This window comes from Nuphar pumila, chromosome 13 (assembly GCF_984573655.1).
Source record: "Nuphar pumila chromosome 13, dmNupPumi1.hap1.1, whole genome shotgun sequence".
NCBI lineage: Eukaryota > Viridiplantae > Streptophyta > Magnoliopsida > Nymphaeales > Nymphaeaceae > Nuphar > Nuphar pumila.
The window spans coordinates 100,999,635-101,023,733 of record NC_143261.1 but is presented as its reverse complement, the minus strand read 5'-3'; the positions used below and the strand labels follow the sequence as shown (position 1 = coordinate 101,023,733).

Below are 24,099 nucleotides of genomic sequence, written 5' to 3'. Positions count from 1 at the left end.
AACTGCCATTTTATGGAACTCTGCTGCTTTTGTTGTTTTGTTCATTTTAAAATTGTCCCATTTGCTGGAATATGTGTTTACTAGGTGTATATTAGATTAGTAAAATTAAGTACCAGTTATAACATCTATGGATAATTAATTGGAGACTACTTACTCGATGAGAATTGTTATGATGACTAATTTATGATTATAGGCAAATTTTGAGTTCTTATTTGTTTTGTTAGAAACCTTCTTTTTTAATTATTAACAGATATGGGCAATGTCAGTATTTTGAATCTTTACATTTTTTGCTATACTTCTTTATAGTTTCTTTGGGGCCTTGGCCTCCCATAGGATGAAGCAGAGTTTCATGATGTGTATGGCTTGGAGGAAGAGCTCCTGGAGATGGTTCCAAAGCCTGCAGTGGCAGTGATTTTCCTTTATCCCATCACAGATGAGGCAAGAAGGCCTAGTTAGCCACTGATACAGAAATTTTCTGTTCTGCTTACAGTATTATTCCATATTACATTAGGTCTTGTCTGCAAGATATTTTTTTTATTGTTAAATTTGTTTCTGCTGTTGAATAATAGAAACACATTGTGTTTTTGAGATAATCTGGAAGTTTGGAACTTTGCTGAAGGTAAGGCATGACAATAATCATGAGAATATGAATATGTAATTTACATGTACTACAGAAATTTTCTGTTCTGCTTACAGTATGATTGCATATTACATTAGGTCTTGTCTTGTCTGCAAGATGTTATTGTTTTTATCATTAAATTTGTTTCTTCTGTTGAATAATTGAAACATGCTTTTTTTTAGATAATCTGGAACTTTGCTGAAGGTAAGGCTTGACAATAATCATGAGAACATATGTAATTTACATGTACTACAATATGTCAACTGGTGAAGGTATCCGAACAATCAATAATACTTAAGATGCCGCTTCTGAAAGGAAAAGTTGTGGATCCCAAGGATGGTGCTCTATATACTATTAAGATGAGAAACAGTTGTATCTACAAAGATTACATATTAGAAATGATGAAATCATGAAAATACTCATAACAATCTCGAAGTACTTAAAAGACCTCCTATGCCAAAATTGATATTACATAACACGAATAGCAACCGATAGGATCCTCTGTTGATTTTAGTTAAAAACATGATCTGTAACTAGATACTTATAGCCACCAGTATCATGAGTCATACTATGAAACTTTGGGAGAGGGTGATTGAGTCTAGGTTGAGGAAGGTTGTCATGATATCGGAAAATCAATTTGGTTTTATGCCTGAAAGATCAACTATGGAAGCTATACATCTTCTTAGACAACTTATTGAGAGAAATAGAGAGAGGAACAAAAATTTGCATATGGTTTTTATTGATTTGGAGAAGGCATACGATAGAGTACCTAGGGACGTTCTCTGGTGGACAATGATGAAGAAAGGTGTTTCTCTTAAGTACATTAGTATAATTAAAGATATGTATGAAGGAGTAGTAACCAATATCCGCACTTGTGGAGGGGTAACAACCAATTTTCCTATAACGAAGCCAATCAATAGCCTAACAATAACATGATTATTCACTGAACGCTTTCTGGAATAGTAAGTGAAATAGTTCTAATGTTAGCCTTGTGAGTGCTTCAAAAGTACCAATTTTGAATGTACTGGGGCTGTGGAAGTAGCAGGAATATGTCAAGACATTCTCTACTACCAGACAATTTATTTCTTTTCCTCTAAAATTTACCTGGAAAGCATAGCTACTGTAGTTTAGATATTATTTCATTGTTACACATTTTGATTATGAGTCTTTGTATCTCTGTGTTATATTAGGTTCTCTTGCAATAGACATGTCTGTGATAATGAAAATCACTTTTCAGGATGCAATGCAGCGACCAGATGCAAAGAAATTGCTAATGCACCCATGGATTAGAAACTCAAGGCGTGCTTTGCAATCCTCTCTCCAAAGAACTGATGGAATAATTAGGTAATTCTTGTTGCTTTATGTTTCTTTCTGTGGCCAACACAGACATTAGGGAATGTAAGATAGTCATTTGTGTTATTTATAGACTGTATCAATAACTCTTCCACACTGGAGTCTCTAAAAAAATCTAAAAGAAAATCCACATGTTATGCTTAAACTAAGCATGCAAAATTTTAAGAATTTCTAATGTTGTTGACTTGGGAATCTCCAACATATATGTGCATGCAAGTAAGCATAAATCATAAGGTATGATGCTTCTCTTTTTCTTGTCTTAGTCTCTGTAGTAAAAAACTATGACTCGAGGCATGAGATTTTTGCCTTAACGTGAGGGGCCACAATGAGATGCAAGATTGATTGATGTGTGCACCTTCATGAGGTTTACAGCTATCTATATTGCATTTCCTCATGTATACTCTATCATCTCACCTAAAGACACACACATGTATTAACACAGGTGTGTACCATACGATTGACACCATATCACGTGTTTTAATATGTACACAAATATTAGTACAAAACACAAATGTGAAAAATATAAAATTATATGTGTTCATGCACAACCAGGAACTCAACTGAAAGATGCTTGCATTATGCGAGTAGTGAAGCACATAGGCTAAAGGGAAAGGAAGATAGGTATGCAATCAAATGCATAATAACATCATAGAATTCACGATAAGATACCAAGCCAATCTTAAGATACCAAACTACAGTAGCTACGCTTGCCAGGTAAATTTTAGAGGAAAAGAAATAAATTTATTTCTTGAAACTCAGCTCAGTTTAGCTGCTGAAATAAGCCTGTGCATCCATTACAAATGATTCCACCTCTCTGAAGCACTAAAACCAACTGTACTTGATCAATTACAGGCCCTTTGAGCACAATAGGCCACACTTGGCCAATTTACAATACAATCACAAACTCAAAAACAAATTATCGAACACTTTACAAACTTAGCAACAAATAGAAAATTCAGGACACATACTTATTCTGAACCAGACTTTGACACAGAAAAAGTACATAAAAAACAAAGAATCTCTTGGCCCAAATTTGTACAGACTGGGTCTGTACTAAAGAAATCACACTAACCAAAAATCAGCCAAAGTACACAATCCAATCCTTATCTGCACACACGCAAAGTATGCCGAAAAATATGACTATGTTCTGTTTGCCCCATATAGACTGATGCATACAAACCGGAAAGGAAAGTAAACAAGATTAGACAATGTCACCAATCACCATAGCTCCATCTTCGGTTTCTTTTCATTCTAAATCCAAACTTAGAGTAATTCCAACCAACTGTATAAAACTAATTCCACTTTCTGCAATACACAATTTTTTTTTGTTTTTTTTTGTAACAGAACAAGAATATCGGATCCAAATGTAAATTCCCAGTACCCCAACATTTCCACAATGACCAAAACTATTTACCGAGAGAGAAAGCATGCAGCTACACCAATATTAATCAGATCCCAACAGCCTTGACATGGAAGAGAAAAATAACACCTGATCCAACCAAATTACTTCCTCCATTCATGTCACAACTGATCATAAGCACTTCAACAAAATCCTCAAACACCAATTTCTTCATTCATCCAAACCTAAAATTTCTCAACTAGAAAGACCAACAAGATCCAAGAAATTACTGGCTAAATCGAATGAATTCAAGTAATTTCCTAAAACCAAAGGAAAAGAAGAAAGAGGGATTATAAACCTCTAGAACATCAACTCTCCAAGAGATGGAAAAAACAAAAGAAAATCATGGACAATCATGATATATCGGCATCACCTCCATGAACGTCATTGTCGAACGTCGAACTCAGCAAATCTTAAAGTCCAACAGCCTCCTGTAGGAATTAGAATCGGGGTGTGCACATAGAGAAACTTGAGGAGAAGAGAAGAGCATTGTGAAGTTGATTAACGGCCTGCATCAAGGGGGATCATAGATCCTGTTCAGATCATCCTGCAGAGGTAGAGGGCTGGAGCATTTAACCTCTCCTGGGTAGCCGTTATCCAGCCTAACTGTCTCGTTGGATTCTCAAATATGTTGGGAATCCAATGTAGACTGGGCCCCACCATTATCCTGGTGGTGTATATCTCAATGACCTATTAGGTGGTCATTGGATTCTACATGAGACCCATTTGGTCACAATGGATCCATATCAGGATTCAACATCTCTCACTTGACCATATGGGGAGAACACCCATATTTATCCTAACCAGTGCATTATGTATTGCACTCATGACATTATGAGGTTTACATACGCTAGTTGGATTTTTTCTTCATGATATATCTTTATCATGAGGTTATTCACAAACTAGGTTATTTTTCCATTATGTCATAACTTTCAAGTATTCACAATTCATTGCATATTAAGTCATGCAGTTCACGAATACATCATAATGTGGGTCTCACATAGTCATGGGGATCTTTTGCTCTTTCATGACCTTACCATAGGCATGCACTCTAGTGAAGTACTATGAAAATTCATAAATTCATAATTTGTCAAACATAGCAAATACTCGCACTTTCCATGTGCATTAACATGTGTTGATCACTACCTGATCATTTCAGATTAGTGTATCCGGATTCAAATAGATCAACATCATTTAGTATTTGATACAAAACTTTAAAACATAAAAGATATTCTTTCATGTATTTATATCATCATACTATAAGGAGTATTATGATTATTTATCATTATTACAGATAAATATCCTCACATGCATGTGCAAAATTATAATTCCACTCCCACTTTTCATGCATTGCATTTTAAGCAATATTTGCATTAAACCATGACATCATGTGGTTTTACATACGCTAGTTGGATTTTTTTTCTTCAAGATATATCCCTGTCATGAGGTTATTCACAAACTAGGTTGCTTTCCATCATGAAGTAAATAATAAATCTCATACCCAAATCTAATTTGGATATGCACTAGATCCATATCCAATGAGAGTTATCTCATTATCATTTGGATATGCCAAATTATGATAAGTCAATTACCAAGCTTTAATCAAACCACAAGTTTGAACATTTAAGTTCAAATCCATTACCGGATCCATATATATATATATATATCCAATTTTATTAGATTTGTAGAATTACATATCTGAATCTGACTTGAGATGTTATCTATCAAGTCCAACACGATCCATATTTAAAATGGATCTCCGTACAAGTTTAACTAAAACCATGGATCTTTTAAAGGATTTGACTATAATCCAAATCCATATATTTCTAATGCCAATGGACCCATATTACACATCCAGTATGCTACTTATCTGGATTTAACCGCGTAAATCCTGAATCCATATAAATATATATCATTAATAGATCCAAATATCTGGACTGATATTATCTAGATCCAACAATAAAACTTGAATCAAATCTTGATCTATACAAAATATCTGACATTATATATATGTATATATCTGTCTCTGGATCAATTTTGGATCCATACCCATATTCAGGCATAACACTTATCTGGATCCAATCATAAAACTGGATCTATATCCCATATCTGGTTATAACCCTCATCCGGATCAAAATACAAAACTGGATCCATATCCCTTATTTGGGCATATCACCCAACCGGATCCAATTTAGATCAAACTAGATCCAGATCTCATATCTGGGCCGCCGAACCCAACACTAGATTTGTTCAAGTTCAACAAGATCCAATAATAATGTTTGGATCCAAAACTAATTCAACTGAATCTATACCCAATAAATTTAAACTATCTAGATTCATGCAATATTACTTTATTGGATCCAATTAGGTCTATGTTACCTTACTAGATCCAAACATTTGATCTAATACGGATCAAATCCAATTTGAGCCAAGCATAAGATCAAATGGATCAGAGTCCAATATTGACCCAAACAACAGGTCTTATAATTAAACTTGATCTATATAAAAGAAAATTGGATCAAACCATATTGGATCCCGATATTAATATGAAAAAAATATTAAAATATATGCAACCATAATATTGTTGGATCCAAAAAATATCAATAGAGATATAAATCATAACTGGGTCTAGAAAGCTTTACCAGATCCAACCAAGATAAATAAGAATCTACTTGAAAAACTTGACCCAATTCAGATTCAAACCTGTTAGAGGTATTCCGGCTAACCAGAGGCACTTTTTTGCGAAACCAAAAATGTTAGAAATAGTTCTGGGTAACAAATCATAACATTAAAAAACATAATATTTCTGAGTTAAACAGAAAATTTTGGATTTTTTTTTAAGCTATTATAGGAAAAATTGAACTCTGCAACCTTGTCCCGGATAATTTCCAGAGACTAACATATTTCTAAAATTACCCAGAAAGTTGAGCCCTTGTTTTGAAAAACAAAGGACACATGTGTAATAAGCAGGAAAAGAGCGTGAATGGCATTGTAAAAGTTTTTTTTAATTGGTTTACCCTTTTCGTAAAGGGGAACTCTCTTAGGGTTTCCCTTTTACCAAAGGGGAAACAGAGTGAAGGAGAGGGACGGAGGCGATGACCGTCGCCTTAGCCGCCCCATCCGCCTCCGCCGGAAGATCCGGCAAGTGCCTGACAGGCTGGGGGATCTCGTCCTCACCTCCTCTGACTTCGCCGGAAGATCCGTCAACCGCCGGCCTCCTGGGGGATCTTCCACCCTACGGTAGTGTCGCCGCCCTCCGGCTGTCGTCGACCAGCGGAGGATCTCCACTATCCTCCATGGATTTTCGTCTGCCTGACGCCGCCGAAGGCATGACATCCTTGTTGTGTTCCACCAGCAAGCAGAGGGAGCCCGCTAGATCTCCTTCTTCTTTTTTTACAAAAGGGGAAACACAAGAGTGGATTGAAAGGGGGAACGAGGGTGGTTGTCGTCGTCGCTACCACTGAAAGATCCAACAATTGTCCGACCGGCGCAACCACCTCAAAAAAAGGGGGTTCTCCATCGACTTTCTCTGCGTGATGTTTGGGATGAGCGCGGCCTAGCAGAGGTGGTTGGGAAGCACGACAAAGACCTCTTGGTGGCTCTCGTCCTCGTCGCCAGAAGATCCTGCAACCGCCGACCATGGTATCCAACAGTCGTCCAGCTAGTGGGCCTCAGGCATTCCATAACCGCCACTCGGTGATTTCAGCACAACTGTTCGGGAGGGGGTCTTCACTACCCCTCAATCGATAACTTCTTGACGGAAATGGGTTTTTCCCTTTGCCTCAGACTTCAACAACCTGCTGCCAGAGATCGACAGGGATCACAACCTCCACCGTCGTCGCTGCTTTCGCCGGAAGATCCGGCATTCTGGGGGATCTCCACGACTAAGAGTTTCCCCTTTTTTTCATAGAGAAACAGAAGTGGGTGGTTGCTGCCCCGCTTCTTCCGCGGTCGCCTGCCATGGTTTTCGGTGCAATCGCCAGCAAGATCTGCTCCACTGCCTCTTCCACGGTCGCCCTGTGTCGCAATTCCTGGAACCCACGCATCTGGCAGGGCAGTGATGCCCTTCCAGTGAAGCCGCCTCCACCGCCTCACCTGAAGAAAGAAAAGATAAAATGGGGGCAATGGCCGTAGCCATCGCCATTGCCATCGTCGTGAAGTTCGGCAACCAGTCGGTTGGCGCAACCACCCCCCTGAAGAGGGGTTTCTCCACCACCTTCTGGCCTATCCTGGTGTAAGAACCTCCATTACATGATTTGGCGTTGCCGCCTGCTTCGCTAGCAGATAGATCACTGGCCTGATGCCGAGCTCCTCAGCTATCCACTCCTCTCGAGGTTGTACTTCTGACATAGGAATAGAGTGGAGCGACATTGCCGCCCTCAAGCCGCACTGGAGCACGGTGTTCTGGCAAGCGCAGGTATCCCCTTTTTTTTTTAAACCGCAATACTTCTGGCATGTCAATCCGGCGTGTCGTAGATACGATCGAGGCAATACCGTTTTGATTGGATCGGGCTCTGGCAGCAACTCAACGACAGGGGGATCTCTTCCAGAGTTGATGATGTCAATAGTGATCAGGGGTTTCAAAGAAACCTTTTTTTTTCGCTGCTTCACTGACAACAATGTTTGTCTGCAGGGCACCACTGTTCAGTGGACGAGCCTTTCAAACATTGGGCTCCCTTTCGCAGTAGCTTCTTTTTAGCTGCTGCCATTGTCAAACACCAATGCACACACCAAACCATAGCTCTGATACCACTCTAGGATTTAGAATCATGGTGTGCGCATAAAGAAACTCGAGTAGAAGAGAAGAGCATTGTGAAGTTGATTAACGACCTGTATCAAGGGAGATCATAGATCCTGTTCAGATCATCCTGTAGAGGCAGAGGGCTGGAGCATTTAACCTCCCTTGGGTAGCCGTTATCCAGCCTAACTGTCTCATTGGATTCTCAAATATGTTGGGAATCCAATGTAGATTGGGCCCCACCATTATCCTGGTGGTGTATATCTCAATGACCCATGAGGTGGTCATTGGATTCTATGTGAGACCCATTTGGTCACACTGGATCCATATCAGGATCCAACACCTCCTCCCCTCTTTGTTTCTAGAAACAGAAATTATAAAGAAGAATGAGATCCGACGATTAAAGCCAGAAAAACCTTCATCTGTTCATGCCACAGCCAAATTTAACAAATGGACCGGAATCAAAGAAAAAAGACGTGTCCGTGTGTTTTTAAAAAGCCTTAATATTTTCAGAAACAGAAAAACTAAGACCGATATAGAGTAGCATTGCAAGAAAACCTTGTCTTCTCGGCCAAACTCATGCAACTTCCGGAACCGAATAAGGGGACGGGGACTAGCTATCATCATCCCTAGAAATCCAAACTTTTCAAAAATGGGAAAACAAGCAGCTTTGCGGGGAAACCATACCTTCATGTGGCTTTCCTTGCTCAATCGGCAGAGAGACACGTATCAACCGGTGCAGCATGCCCGTATATGCTTTTTTTTTTTTCGTTCCCTCTGTTCATATTCATTTTGTAACAAGGGAGGAGGTGGATTGAAAATTACACTGCTTAATGAAAGCGGCGGACATGCGGAATGCCGACTGCCGCATCCAATGTTGGTTAACTATCAGGTTCTCAACGTCTTTTTCATCCCGTGTCCCCTGCGATGCACAGGACGAGCCATCAAACATACTCTGAGGGTCTCACAAATGGAACCCCATGAGACACAAGAACGGTGGGTCCATTATGTATAATTTATTGGAATTGTGAGTGTTCTTAATGCCAAGGGAAATTTCCAAAAAATGCGCCTAAAATTTAGCCGTTAATAAAAAATACACCCAAGTTTTAGAAAAAATTAAAAAGGCGCCTAAATTTTTGCGCTGTTAATAAAAAACTTCCATCCATTTAACCTAACTTATTGCTAATCCAAGATGAGTTAAGAGAGTTAATTTACTGGTTAACTCTTTCAAGATTCCTTCCCTCCTTTTTTAGATGCATTTATTAAAATATGATGGGTAAAATGGTAATTCCACATCACATCTAACTGCAAACTTTATGGTTATTTAAGTCCAGGGTCTTTTTAATTAACCACGCTATTTTTTTAATGTGCGTTTTATTTTTTTTTCAAAACTTAGGTGCCTTTTTTATTAATGTTGAAACCTTAGGTGACTTCAGAATATGGTTATGGTGGGGGTTTTAGGAATTTCTGGTGCATTTTTTTCAGGTTGATAGTGATAAATTTGACATCTCTACGGTTGCTCATGTAAGCCATGGCCATAGCAGATGCTACAATGAATCAAACCACATAGAGAGAGGGAGAAAAGAGATCGTGACAACCAATCTCTAGCAATTGCTAGATGTTAACGTGCACGCCCTTAATTTGGATACCCCATCCCAAAACCATTAAGGGACTTCTAGTTGCAACCTATTTTCCATGAGTTGGGGGTAAGAATAAGTGCTTAGTACCTCATTGTACATCTGATGGACAGTGGGTGCAACCTATCTTCTTACATGGAGTTCAATGCCTGTGTCAGAAAATATGGTATTTCCGAAACGATTAAGGATTTACTTTGTGAGGTATTACATTTGTTTGGGGGACCTTGGTTGTCAATGAATTGCCAACAAGGGTGTTCTAGTATGCTGTAAATTCTTATTTAAGACTCATGTCATTTTGTTGATGATGTCATGTGAATGATTAGAAACATATGAAATATATGGCTTACTAAATAACAAAAGTTTGGTAAGATGGCTGCAGCTGGCTGTCATAAGACAATAGATATTTTTTAAGAGATTTAGCACTATTACATTAATGTCCAAGGTCCAATATTGAAATCATTTAAGAGGTTTTCCCTGACTTTGCATGTGTCAAAAATGAATTAGAATTACTTCAACATTTAAGAACAAGTTCGAGTTAAATAGTAGTAGTGTGACACTTTTTTATACTATTTTGGGGGTCCAAGGACTTAATGGTATTGATATGTAAAATATATGATTTACAACAGCGGGAAAATAAGGAAAACCTTGGTATTGCTTTTTCTAGGTGTAGTTTTCAGTTGTAACTGCATAGTTGTCAGAGCTATAAAATGGAACACGGTCATGGGCGTGAACCAACGCAATGATGGTCTTGTTAGTTTTTCTTTCAGTCGAGGATCAGTTTAGGTCTGATCAACAAGGTCAAGTGCTCATGATTCATTGGAATGAGTTATATGCTAAAACGATCTGAACGAATCGAACAAAGGCTTTTGGCATAGCCAAACTTTTTTTTTTTTAAAGGCAAGCTGGGGTTAGTCAGATCCCTACCAGTTATACAACTATACCATTGGGTTTTGAACCTGCAATGTCCCAACACAAGGTGACGTGCGCTAGCTGCCCCTACCAGACAAGCGGAGCCCCCGTTGGTAGCATAGCCAAACTTGAGTTCATGGCATGTCCCACTTAAATAAACCTAGTTTGTTCTGGCTCTTTTGCAAAAATATATGCTATTAAAATTGAAAATAATAAAATTTAATAAAAAATGGTGGTTGTTTTCCGTTTGAGTGCTGAACAGCTCCGGCAACTATTTTACCAAATCTGGCCCAAAAAAGAAAAAACAACCCCAATTCTGTTGTTCCCTGGTTTTTCTAATTAAAAAGTATATGGGCAGCTAACATTAGCGTTACCTATGCTAGTAATGCCACCCTTCCCAGTTTTCATCTTTGAAGTAATTATGCTGAAAATAATGTCAATGCTTAGTACCTCAACCTAGATCCTATTGGAATGGTTTGTCAACTTTTTAGCGACGAACCAACAGGAGCAGTTAGTGCACGTCACCTTGTGTTGGGACGTTGCAAGTTCGAATCCCAATGGTATATGGTTGTATGACTGGTAGGGGTCTGCCTAACCCCAGCTTTCTCTGTCGGAAAAAAAAAACTTTTGAGCCACGGTGTCATCTACTTTGAGAGGTTGCCCATGGTAACATGGACCTTCAATGAAGTTTACATTTACTTTTTTAATGTTACTATTGTCGATAAGTGTTGGGGGATAAAGTTGCACTTATTCTTTTCATTTGAACATTGAGATTTGAGGCTATCCTGGATGATTGCTACCAAGTTTGTGTCCTTTGTACCACCGAGGTGGTACCCCATGTGGTAAGCGGGGTCCTGTGCTAAACTGAAGGCCCAGGTTCAAATCCCTCCCCCACGGGGGTTAAGAGATATCTGGTAGGGGTCTGCCTAACCCCAGTTTGCCTTTCAAAAAACAAGAAAAAAGTTGTCCTTTGTAGGGCCGCTTTTGCCTTTGTTCCACCTGCCTTTTTGTAACCGCCCTTTCTTCTTATATTCTTATTAGATGCCATCACCTTTCCATGATCTTGTGTTTCCTTCTTTGCTTGCCCATCTCTTTATCTTTCCTTCTAGGCTTTTTCTCTCCGCTCTTATATCGGTTGCCCTAAGCACCTTTCCCTTTTTGCTTGGTTTTTTCGCTATGCACAAAAGCCTCTCCATAACTGTTATGTTGTCACTGCCACTTTTACAAATGAACGAGTTCTCTCTCGCGCGCGCTATTGATTGAATTGTGTACTTTTATGAAAATTTGTGGTTTTATGAAAATTTTGTGCTATTGATTTTTGAAGCCTTATAAAGACCTGCTCACACATCGTAATTGGATGATTTAAAAGCTGGTAACTACTAAATAAAATGTGTAAATCACATTGTGTAATGTCAGATTTGAAAAAAAGAACCAGAAAAGAAAAATAAAACGGTCCGCGCCCTCTTACCTCGGTAGCGGGAACCAATCAATGTGTGTGTGTGTGTGTGTTGATTTTCAATCTTTCAAGTCATGTTTTGCAAATCAGACGTATAGATGTGTTCAACATGTTATATTTGTTAGCAATAGGCTATTGTGTAGTGTTTTTCTGATAAAAAAATGACTTTATCAGCTTTGTAATTCATAAAAATTTTGAGTTGTTGATTTGTGAAACCTCATAAAAATCTGTTCACATGTTATAAAAATTGTGTGAGACAAGAAACCACTTGTATCAGCAGAAAGCAGGCACATTGCGGTTGCTTTTCCTGCAAAGTCAGCCAACATTGGAAGTAGAAACATGAAGGACCATTCCTCAAAAGCAAATCCTAAGCGAAAATCACTCTTTGTGAGGGAAGCTGATAGAAGGCTGGCGGGAAGAAGCATCATATGAAGTGGAAAAGTATGTTGATATCCAAAGAATCTTTTATGGGAAAAGCAATTCATCATTCCTCGAGGCTCACAGAAATTGTATGGTACGTACTTTCCCCGTGTTGCATTTGTGTCCTTTCCTGGATTTCCTACCTCCTAGAATTTGAACAGCAATCGTGTGAAATGGGGGCTTATCTGCTCCGTCACAAAGACACTTGGACACGACTCGAAAGTTTAATTTCTTTTTTTAAATAAGACATGTGTCAGTGTCCATGTCCAAGCGTGTCTGCTCGTGTCACCAGAATCAACACCACCAAAATGGTGTGTCCCTGTGACATGTACCTGGCTGGACTGGAACCCTGATATTTAGGTATGGAATAAAAAAATATCGGTCAGAATATTATTGGATCGCGGTAATCCCTACCCGAGTAACATGAAATGCCACATACCTGACCCGAATGTTCTCTTATATAATTATTTGTAAAAAACAAAAAAACAAAATTTCTAATTACCCTCTAAATTGTGTGTGGATTTGAGGTTCCATTTTCTTGCACCCTGCCTCACCCGGTTCTGAACCGAGCCCGAACTCGATTATTCGTTATTTGGGCAGGTTCGGGCGCACCTCTATGGGTTGGCTACCATGCACGTTGGCAGACTTAGACCCAGACTTGTCTAAAATGTTGATGGTCCCCCTAAGCTTTGTGCGGGTCTAGACTCTATCTCTATACTTCAGGGAACATTATATTTGAAACAGCAATAGTAAACTTGGCAGTGGGACGTAGGAGTGCAAATGGTTCGGATCTGGAATAGATAAATCATGGGGGTTCAAATTATAATCGAATCTGGAACAGCTAAAAATTGCAAAATCCCATCCTGGATCCGACCCACTTGCGTCCCTGGTGGTACTAGCCTCTTGGCTACATCAATTATTCTGTTGCTTTTGGGGAAAGTAGCTGCCATGCTACATGGATTCCATCAGAAATGGTCCTTTGGAGATGTTGCAGATCACCTCTTTTTGCTTTCAGAGAAAAATATTGTGATCATGTATCTCACTTTAGTGATTATAAGCAATTTCTTCCTGTTCAGGTACCTTTTTCAGTGCACACGAGAGTCAACTCTTTTGTGATCAACTGATCTCATGCATTAGCGAGTGACTGCCTTTTTTTTACTTTTTTCCTTAGTTCCCGGCTGATCTCACCCAGCGCTTACAACCACAAAATCCACCCCTGTGCGTCCCACTTGTACTGAGCTACATTACAGAGGGGTGGGTTTTGTGATTGTTAACACTGGGTGCGGTTGCTAATCTCACTCAGCGTTTTACAGGATCCGCTCTCACGTTATTCTTTTTCTTATTGCTAGCACAAAAAATCATCTCTACTATTTATGAAGTTCACCTGTAATTGACGTATCTTGGTTTTGAGTGGTGATGTGTACTGATTTTTTTATGACGAGGAACCCTCGTCGAAGCAAGAAAAACCCTGGGTGGGGCCTCACGACCACCCTGCCTTATGTGGAACCTGTAAAAGCTACTAACACACCCGTGCACCAGCAGGGTTTGATCTGGTGCCTTCATTTCAGCAACCTCATACTGGTGATGTGTACTGTTTACTAACTGAAGACACCACACTGAAATGCTAAAAAATTGCTAGGAGCAGAGCCCCAAGATGTTTATGAAAGCCTCTGAAACTTTTTTTCAAGGAAAAAAAAAAGTAAAAGCCAAACTTGCTTAAGAAGTATGAAACCATGTCTGTGTTGATGTTTTACCAAAAACTTGTGTTTAGAAAATGAATATCTTGATTTTTGCAACATGAAATTGAACTTCAAAGAAGTTAAAAACCCTGTATTTTTTTTTTTATAAACCAAGGGAAAACCCCACCCCAATCACATCGCACATTGGCTGGTCTCCGATTGGTAAAACCCTTTAAGTCCCTCCTATTCACTGGGAAGTACACCCAGCTTCGATCTTGCCGCAAGGGATGCCACCTGTGGGTTTTGAACTTGTGACGTTCAGTCGACTTGAAGACATTCACAAGTTGCTCCTACCAAATGAGTGGAGCCTTTGTGGGCCGAAAAATCTTATGTTACAAAGAATTTCATTTTTGTAGTTATATTTTTATTATTAAAGTAAGATAGGTGAGTAAGATCCGGATAGATTCGATCAAACTTGCCATGATGAATTTGCTCGTGTTAATGGTTACGTTAATGGATCCATGTTGGGAGTGGATCTAGCACTTCAATTTGAGTGCCATTAAGTACTGGACCAACCAACACCTTTCTGGGCATGCTGTTAGACGTGTCACATGGTGGCGACCCACATGGTAGGGGATTGTTTGCGCAACACGAGATCCAGTACTTGAATTGAAGGACCTGTGGCCCAAGATTGATGACAAAAGGTGAACACCAAGGTCGAGGCTTGGCCTGTCGTTGAATACCCTCATGGTTCTACTAATACAGGACAAGTTTAGTGGGTACCAGCATTCATGAGGGCACCGATCTATGGCTGCCCCAGCCAATCACTGAATCGTGGTAGGTCTATTTAAGAGGCGTGCCTGGATTTTGCTGTTATGGATCGTACCTTTTAGCTACGGACAGCCTCTTAAAAGATGAGTGGTTCATATGGGGTACACATTTTCAAGTGGTGTTCTCTTGCACCCACCTATCCAGAAAAGTAAAATCAGTAGGACACTGTCAGGGTCCATATTGCCATATCCAAACTCACTCCTATGTGTGGATAAGTTTTTTTTTTAAAGGCAAGCTGGGGTTAGGCAGACCCCTACCAGTTATGCAACGATACCATTGGGATTTGAACTTGCAACGTCCCTACACAAGATGACGTGCACTAGGAGCCCCCGTTGGTAATGTTTAGATAACTTAGTTGCATTGGAATATTTCTTAAGGTTTTGAAATTTCTTTCTAGCCTCATAATTGAGAAAAAAAATGATGGAAATATTTGCCATGTGTGACCTTGTGGTGTCGCCGTGATAGGCTTTAGCATTTTTGTTGTTTTATGCAGTATAATGATGCACACTTTAGCTCAACTCTGCTTACACACCTATTAGCCAGGATTCAAGCAAATTTAAAGTGAAGATAGCGATTAAAGCTAGTCAATAATCATAAATCGGTTTAAGAAAATGGATATCACAAAATGGTAATCACTTGTACTGCTGTATTATACAGAAACATAGGCAAAAGAAAGAGATGGGTAGATGAATATATTTACAGATTGAGCATTTTAAGGTTGACGGCTAGTCTAACAAATGATTATATATGTTTTTCGAAATTCTGACCCCATAGATGTCTTCAGCATGATAGAGTTACTTAGAGATTGACATTTAGGTCATGCATTTTGGCTGAAAAAATGATATTTAGAGCTTAAAATTTTATGAAAATTATAGGATGTTGATTTTTGAAACCTTATAAAAACCTATTCATGCATCGGAATCAAATGCTCAAAAAGTGTACCCAAGGGGTTAGCATAGTTAGAGCTGGCCTTGGCTGGCATACCACCAGTCAAGGTTCGATTCCTGCAGGCACACCCCCTTGCATAAGCCGAAGCCTGGCATAGGCCATGGGAGAAAGGGCCCTAGCCACAGTGTTTTACGCCCCCAAGGACAGCTAAGTCTAAAAAAAACACCGAACAATAGCATGTTTCATTTTACTCTTTATATATATTTTATATATATATATTATATATAAGAATTCTAAAATCTTTATGCACAGTGAGAAGATTGGCGAGAGGAAGGATCGGGATGCAGTCAAGGCGGGTTCTCTATGGTAATCTGCCAGTCCGAATGGGAGAGGTATGTTTTTCAAGGTCAACATGAGAAGGCCAATATGTTTTTCGATTCATTAGGTTCTTTGATTTATTAAAAAAGGCATCGGTTCTGCTGCCAACATGCAAAGGTTCAGACTTATTTGACTCCAAATCCTTGCAAGGCGGAACTTTAGGGACAAGGCCAATCAAAGAGGAAAGCAATATTTTCTCAGATGATTTGAACATGCAGTACATATATAACTCATAAGAACACCCATACACAGGGTGAAATGATAAAGGTTGTGGAAACAAGACTATTAAAGACTGATTTTCAAAGACACCCGATCTTATTACTCCATAAAGCAAGAATCACCCAAACCCTGTACAAGTTTACATAGTAATATAGTAACTCATTAAAAATGATAGCCAAAACATTTTTTATTCCTCTTCTGAACTACCAAGCTTGTGGGGGTTTTAGCTGGAGCATATCATAGTATAATTGTGTCATAAAAATGTCTAAAACAGCACTCTAGCATGGTTGTAGACTGCTTCAAATGTCTCTGAGCACACGCCAGAAAATGCTGTCATCGCCTGAAAGACGCCAGGCAACCCTGTTTGGATGTTATTCAGTGTCATCGCCCGTGTTACCTGCACTGCCTTTGCATGCTTTGAACGCTCCCCCTCTGCCCGTCTCCGGCATGATGCCACCACTACCCTCTTCTCTGCTAGGGGATCTCTTGCATCAATGGTCGAGGGATCTGATCCGCTGCCTGGTATGTTAATTCCTGCCAGTGAGTATGATCTCACTGAGCCATAGAACTTCTTCTCAAGTGCTCCCAGGGCAGCTGCCTTCTTCTCAAGCTCTCTTGCTGATGCTTCAGACCGTTTCCGGCACCTGAGCTCCTCAGATTGCTGCAGTGCAATGGCTTGCACAATAGTGACGAAGCTCTTGATAGCCTCAGAGGCAACGGTGTCTGGGAGGCGGTCTACAGCATGTCTCCACTCTTCACAGAGGGAGTATTCAGAGGCCGCAGGAGATGCAGTTGCAGAGGCATCCTTGTCCTCTGATGAGTCGTCAAGGCGGTAACGGGTGAGTCTGAGCCAAGAATGCAATGACTGGATGTAGTCACGGTGGTGCTTTGTTAGCCGGAAGAAGGAAGAGTGCCAGCCAGAGATAGCAAGTTGGAGATGGTGGGTTGCTTGACGGTGAAGATCAGAAGTTGACTCCCCAGAATTAGAATGGTTTACGAGACCACGAACCTGATGAACAATATCATTTTGGATCTCATGGAAATGATTCATGGATTTCCACATTCTCATCAACCTGCATGCAGCAACAGATGAAATACTTTAATGCATATGCATTTATCACTATCCAGCAACAAGTATTTTTAAGATAAGAACAATGAGCCTATATGTGTATGCAGTTATTGGTCTTACGAGACAAAGAACCAGTGTGCACACATGATGTGTCTGAACATGTGTGTGCACATTTGCCAACATAGGAAAATGGCATTATTTATATGATCTGGCTATAAGATCAATTTTTCTACAGGGTGATCCTAAAACTTACAAACTGAGAAAAAGAGGAACCGGTATCCCATCCCTATTGAGAGCATGATAATGATAAATGGTCAGTACTGGATAAAAGTTGCAATAAAATGCTTTTAGGCTTTATACAGACAGAATACTTGAGGGCTGTGATGCTGTGGGTACCAGATGTTAGGACTATTATGATCAGGCACCACGTAGCCACATATGATGGGCATCTCGATGAGGAACTTGGTGGTGCTGAGTCTGTTAGTAACTGTCACCTAGAGGTGAATCATATGACAGTATCAGTTCTACTGGGCTAAGACTGACAGGACAATGGAAGTACAACCTCCTTGTGTCATGTTAACATTTGTGTCATCTCTCAGAGCAATGGAAGTACCAACCGGTGGATGAGAGGCTTATGAAGTATGTTGTATTGTCCGTAAATGCACGCACAGGCCCATGTTTGACAAGCCAGGCTACAAAACCGCCTTCCATTTGGAACTCTAAGTTCTCAATAATTTACAAATTATCAATAGAGAGTTTGCAGTTCACACAAAAACCATGTTTCAGCTGTTTCAACCATGGTTGCTAACTTGAAATGGTGCTAATATAAAGGTCTCGATATGTCCTTAACTGTAGCCTCTCGGTCTTAATACAGGTACAAATGAAAATGGCGAAGTGCATATTGTGAGGGAACAAGACCACTTTCTGGCTCTCCATGTACAATGAGATGCATATCCCATTTTTCCAATCTAATTTTTGACAAGATTAAATGATTAAGAATTATAGACTTTGAATAGAATAGACAAGCCAATTTTCCTTCTTTTAATTGGAAAAAAAAAAGAGAAGAAGAAAGTAAAAAGGGAAAGTGTTGCTACCCATGACAAAGTTCAAGCAGTTGAGGACCAAAATCGTTGTCTCTGACCATGGTAATAGCAGAGGAGGTGGTGTTTACAGCCTGGGAAGCCACCATTATCAGCGACTGCAACTTCTTTATAGATGCCTTGGTCTTGTCCAGCTTGACCTCCTTCTCTCCTTTGTATTCTTGGCTCTGCAATAAATGCAGCTTCTTCTCGTGTTCTATTTTTGCTGCCTCCCTTGCCTGCATTCACAAATGAGTGCCACCATGCCTTTCAAAGAGTGCAATAGCATGGACAGTGTTGTTGCCACTTGCAAGCATTTTCACACAAACTTATTTCAGTTAGCTCTTTTGCCAAGTGAATACAACCAAAAGATCAGTCCCATAATAAGTAGGAGGAAAAGAAAATAACTAGGCAAAGTGCCTCCAGCTACAAAGTTTGGACATAGTATGAGGAAGTCTGTAGAACACATTGATGGTATATTTTATCAGTGGATGGACCTGGATTGCAAATGATGCGGTAAGGGAAGTTTTCAGTTTTGTGCCTTAGACAATATGAGAATAATACTTGCCTGTTTTGCTCCTTTTTCTGTATGTTTCTGTCAACTTCTTTATGGACGAAGCTGGTTATCATGATCAATCTGTTCATAAAAGACCCAACTTGCTAGAGATACATAAATTAACAAGACACTCAAGCAATTTGTGGTCTGATATACAGGTAGCAGCAATGCCTGATTCTGCTAAAGCAGAATCACTGGGGATCTGAATGGCACTTAAAGTAATCAAGTGTCATACACAACAAGGAATAGTATTATGAATGACACAGAAGATCAGATCACTCAAGGCCCTGGTCTCAACTACAAAGGCAAGAGAAAAAGGCATCTTAAGGATCATGTCAAATTTCATATGGGCCACCAATTAAAGGATGGCTTGTATGTACTGGTTTATGTCAGCAATGCCATGTAATTACCAAGTTGCAATCAGAAAGCAGAAGAGGACTCATGTGGTGATGTATCATTGCAATCAACATTGCCATAAACAAAGAGTCCTGATGAGTTCTGAGATAGAATCAAATGTAGCATCTGTATCTACATAATCTTGCATAATTCAAAGCCCTTAAGAAATTCAGACAGACAATTGGAACCAACAAATGCTTACCTTGACTTCTTCATAGAGCTTCTTCTCCCAAGCAAGAAGCTGCTCCAATGTAGAACAATGGCTTTTCCGGCCGCCTGATTCTATAAGTGCACCTGCCTTCATGCTGTACTTGATTTCCAATGGTGGCTTTGATGTCCAACTAGATGAAAGTTTGGTGAAGACATTGTTTGAATGGTACACCTTCCCTGTTAAGAACAGAGAGCAAATCCAACCATAAGAGGGAATGGATAACTGGGTTACAATTGACCAACCTAAATCAGTTGAGCAGCCAGAATCATGTCAATTCGGGAGCACTTTCATCATCACTAGGAAAACAAATCCCAAGTGGACTCGTTCATGCTGATTTCAGTTCTGCAACTAACCACATACAGAAAGCTTGAAGGGACATATTGGATATTGAAGAAAATAAGTAAGGCAGATGCGTCATTGGCGTTTTCTCCGAGGGTAAGGATACAAAGCCGGAAATTTCCATTTTGTAAAGTGGAGCGCGTATAACATCTTAACGGAACAAATGGGGAATAAAAAGTCTAATATGCCCTTGACTATGTCACAATTGGCACTCATGTCCCTGAACATTAGAAAATTGCCTTTCCTTGTCTTCATATCAGTGCAAAAGAGGACAAATACAACCAATCGACAGGGAATTTTCGCAAATATCATTAGCAAAAAAGCCAAAAAAAAAGGTGGGTGTAATAACAAGAGGGGAAGAAAACAAATTGGTATGCCTAAAATCTACCTGCCTCTCTCACAATGACAAAAAAGAGGCTTTTCTCTTTTAATTTGTCCGAGACCCTGAAAAAGAGAAGTGTGCATTAAAAACACTATTGAACAAAAGCTGGGTGGGATGCCGGAAAGAGCACGGATTCCGGCGAAGACACCGGAGGCAGGAAAAAGTCGTTGTTTTGGATTCTGCAAAACAAGTTGATGCCTTTAAGCTTCATTGGTTATGACCACAAAATAAAGGACCACATTTCTCGCCGGCATTTTGCAAAAAGAGAACCAGAAATTCCAAAAGAGAAACCGGAAAAAGGTCTGCAGAATTTCCAAAATAAAGCAGCATCTGGAATAGGCAATCCCCACTCGATCTGGAGAACTGATGCCCGGAAATTAAAAAAGCTACCATTTTAAGATAACAGAAGCTACCCAAGATTCCTGCCGGAATGAGGCCGGAGAATTTAAAAAAAAAACGGAGAACGCCAAATACGCAAGATCTAAAAGAAAGACGTTTAAAAAGAATCTGAAAATTTAACACACTGGAAATACCAAGACAAGCGCAAGCTTTACGCCGACTTCTCACCGGAATCCGATGATTTTTTATCAAGAATGAATGACTTTTTTCTGAGAAATATAGAGGCCACAAGTTAAGAAAAGGACGATCTGTTTTTGGAAATTCAATGTAGGACCAAATTTCAAGAAGAACAAAACGAAAACCCTTGAAATCCTTACTCGTCAATTGGCGGAAACTTCGATCGAGCTGCTCCCTATCGATCTCGAGGAACTCCGCCACCTCTTTCCCGGCCTCGGCTGCCTTCACAAAGCACTCCTCGAGCGCCACGGCGATCTCCGCCAGATCCTTGTGCTTCCTCACCATATTCAATTTCCCCACGCTCTCCTTCCAATTCACGGAGGAGCCGACCACCTCCACATTGTCCGATCTCCGGCTGAACTTTTCTGCCGACTCCGCCGGAACCCAACTCTCCGAACGAGACTCCGCGTTCTCCGGCTCGCCGCCGCTCCTGCCGTCGTCGTCGGAGCTGCTCTCGCTGGTGGTGCAGCAATACCCGTCTCCCCAGTCGCTGCATTGCACCTCCTCACGCTCGCCGCCGGCGTCGTGCTCGTCGTGCTCGCCGGATTTCTCCTCTTCGCGTTGCCGATAGAAATCCGAACCAGGAGGCGATGGCGGGTAGAAATTCTCCCAATTCCACATCGAGGACGAAGATTGTGAAGGGGACATGGTTGAGTAGACGGAATTCGTCTTTTCGGCGAATTGGGGTTTTCCGGTGAAGGGGAAATTGGAGAATTGGGAGGTGCCGGAGATGGAGTGGGCAGGCGATAGGGTGGAGAAGGATGCGGGATTCGGTTTTCCGCCGATGATCCCGGCCGTTGTCGTTTTGGCGGGAGGGTAGGGATTCGCGCGGACAGAGGAGTGGGAGGCGGAAACGGTGGAGTGGCTGAAGGAGTGGGATTTCGTGGCCGGAGGAGGAGGAGGAGGTTCGGCAGAGGAGGAGAGAGAGTGGTGGAGGAAGACAAGAGGGGTTCCCTCCGAGACGGCGAGGGACTCGCCGGCGGAGAAGCGGGAGAGGGCCGAGCCGGTCAGGCGGAGGTGGTGGATGTAGTCGGAGTGGGCAGCCGCGAAGAGGTGGCGGGCCTTCACCGCCTGTTTCATAAGGCGGCGCCTCTCCCTGCAGCGGCTGACGGCATCCTCGCTCTCTAGCTTGGAGGTGCCGCAACCCATGTTCCGCCGGTGCAGAGAGAGAGAGAGAGAGAGAGAGAGAGCTGCCTCCTGTCTAGTTACTGTGATAAGAGAAAATCTCGTCAAATTTCTTCAACTGTCCATCTACCATCTTCGGTATTTAGTACTGTCTAGCGAGAAGAAAAACTCTTCACCTATCATTTTCTGCCACACACAGTAATATTTCCTGTCTATCTAGTGTCCAGAGAGAGAAAATTCTTCACCTATCCCATTTACGTACCATCCAGAGCAAGAGGCACTAAATCCACCAAAGAGAGAGAGAGAGAGGGAGTTGTAATAGTATCATATTGCTTCCCACCCTCCCCATCCATTACTGCTCCCTCTCTCTCTCTCTCTGAAATCCTTTTCCAAATTTAACCCCTCATTATTCAATTCTGGCTCACTGTTTCCAAACAGAATTCAGTGGCCGCTTTTTATTTCATGCCCACTGCCCAGCGTTCCTCCGATTCTTCATGATCACGTGGTTTGTTTTTTATTTGTTTGCATACGTTCAGTAAAAGATTGCAGAACTTTGTGCTTTTCTCTAAAAAAAAGTGTTTACGAGGGAAATGTGTTCTCATGCACTCTCTCTGTTTACGACGTTCACTTGGGAAACTCAAAGTTTGGACTTTTTGGATCTGGCCATCACAATGGTCCTAGTCAACAAGGTCTAAGCTGTGCCGGTGCCGGTGCCGGACCACTCATGTGGGTTTCTTCACGTCCATCCAAAGTTATACATCTGACTTCCAAAGTTTGGTTCATATGGGCCAACTAACAGGCTCGGGAGTAGACCAAGGTGTGTTAATTAGATTAGCCCTGTAGTACTTCTTTCAAACCCTTCTGTGGAGTCAACTCGGCTCACCTACCACATAGGTCTCTTGGAACTACCCAACGACAATCGTGCAATTCTGGATACGTTGCATGTTGGCGTATAAGCTTTGTGCTTATTGTATCTTGGTTTATTATAGACCACTCTCTAAAAATTAAACATTTTGGTAAATAACTGGGACTCTGTTTTTCTATTTTTAATGATGATGAACCCTGGTCGAAGCGAGAAAAAACCCAGGTAGAGCCCCTCGATCACCCTGCCTTACGTAGGGGTGGCAAAACCTGACACGACCCGCAAACCTGCCTCTTAGGCGGGTTCGGGTTGGGCAAAAACGAACCTGTTTAATAAATGGGTTAGGCGGGTGAGTCAACCCGCCAACCCGACCCGCTAACCTGCCAACCCGTTTACCCGATCCAACCAGTTTATTAAACGGGTTGGTGGGTTGTGTCGGGTTACCCGTTTAATAAACGGGTCGGGTTCGTGTTTGCCACAGCCGACCTCTTTAATAAACGGGTCGGATTCAGGTTGAGGTATGCTGACCCACCAACCTGACCCGCCAACCCACCAACCCGACCAGATTGCCACCCCTAGCCTTACGTGGCCCACCTCTAAAAGCTACGGACACACTCATGCATCAGAAGGGTTTGATTCGGCATATGTGACCCCACCTCTAAAAGCTACGGACACGCCCATGCATCAGAAGGGTTTGATTCAGCGTCTTCATCTCAATGCTCTGACAATCACCCCACTGGCCATACGAGCGACTCACGTGGTGGTATAAGTCGGACTTAGTAAGGGTGAATTAGCCCCTATAACGGTCACGCAGGCTATGCTCATTTGGTACAGTCTACTTGTAAATGTCACCAAGTTTAAGGGAGTTCACGGGTTCGAAACCCGAAGGTGTATGTTCTTTACTGTAATGCCAAAGCTGGGTTCATTTAGTGGACAAAAAGGAGATATGGGGTTTTTAGTTTTTACACAAATTAGCCC

General features: G+C 41.0%; 1 protein-coding gene across 2 annotated transcripts; it reads right to left on the bottom strand.

The window, feature by feature from the left end:
* Window positions 1-16,600: 16,600 nt before the first annotated feature.
* Window positions 16,601-22,562, bottom strand: LOC149819482 (nitrate regulatory gene2 protein-like). 2 transcript variants are annotated; one of them, XM_089984304.1, is made up of 5 exons: window positions 21,275-22,562; window positions 21,092-21,166; window positions 19,829-20,013; window positions 18,690-18,913; window positions 16,601-17,599 (listed from the first exon to the last, which is right to left on the bottom strand). In XM_089984304.1, the coding sequence occupies exons 1-5, from the start codon at window positions 22,281-22,283 to the stop codon at window positions 16,792-16,794; spliced, it is 2,301 nt and encodes a 766-aa protein (XP_089840430.1). In that variant the 5' UTR covers window positions 22,284-22,562; the 3' UTR covers window positions 16,601-16,791. The 2 variants fall into 2 exon arrangements, with proteins under 2 accessions (XP_089840430.1, XP_089840431.1); XM_089984305.1 differs by lacking the exon at window positions 21,092-21,166.
* Between the last annotated feature and the right edge of the window lie 1,537 nt (window positions 22,563-24,099).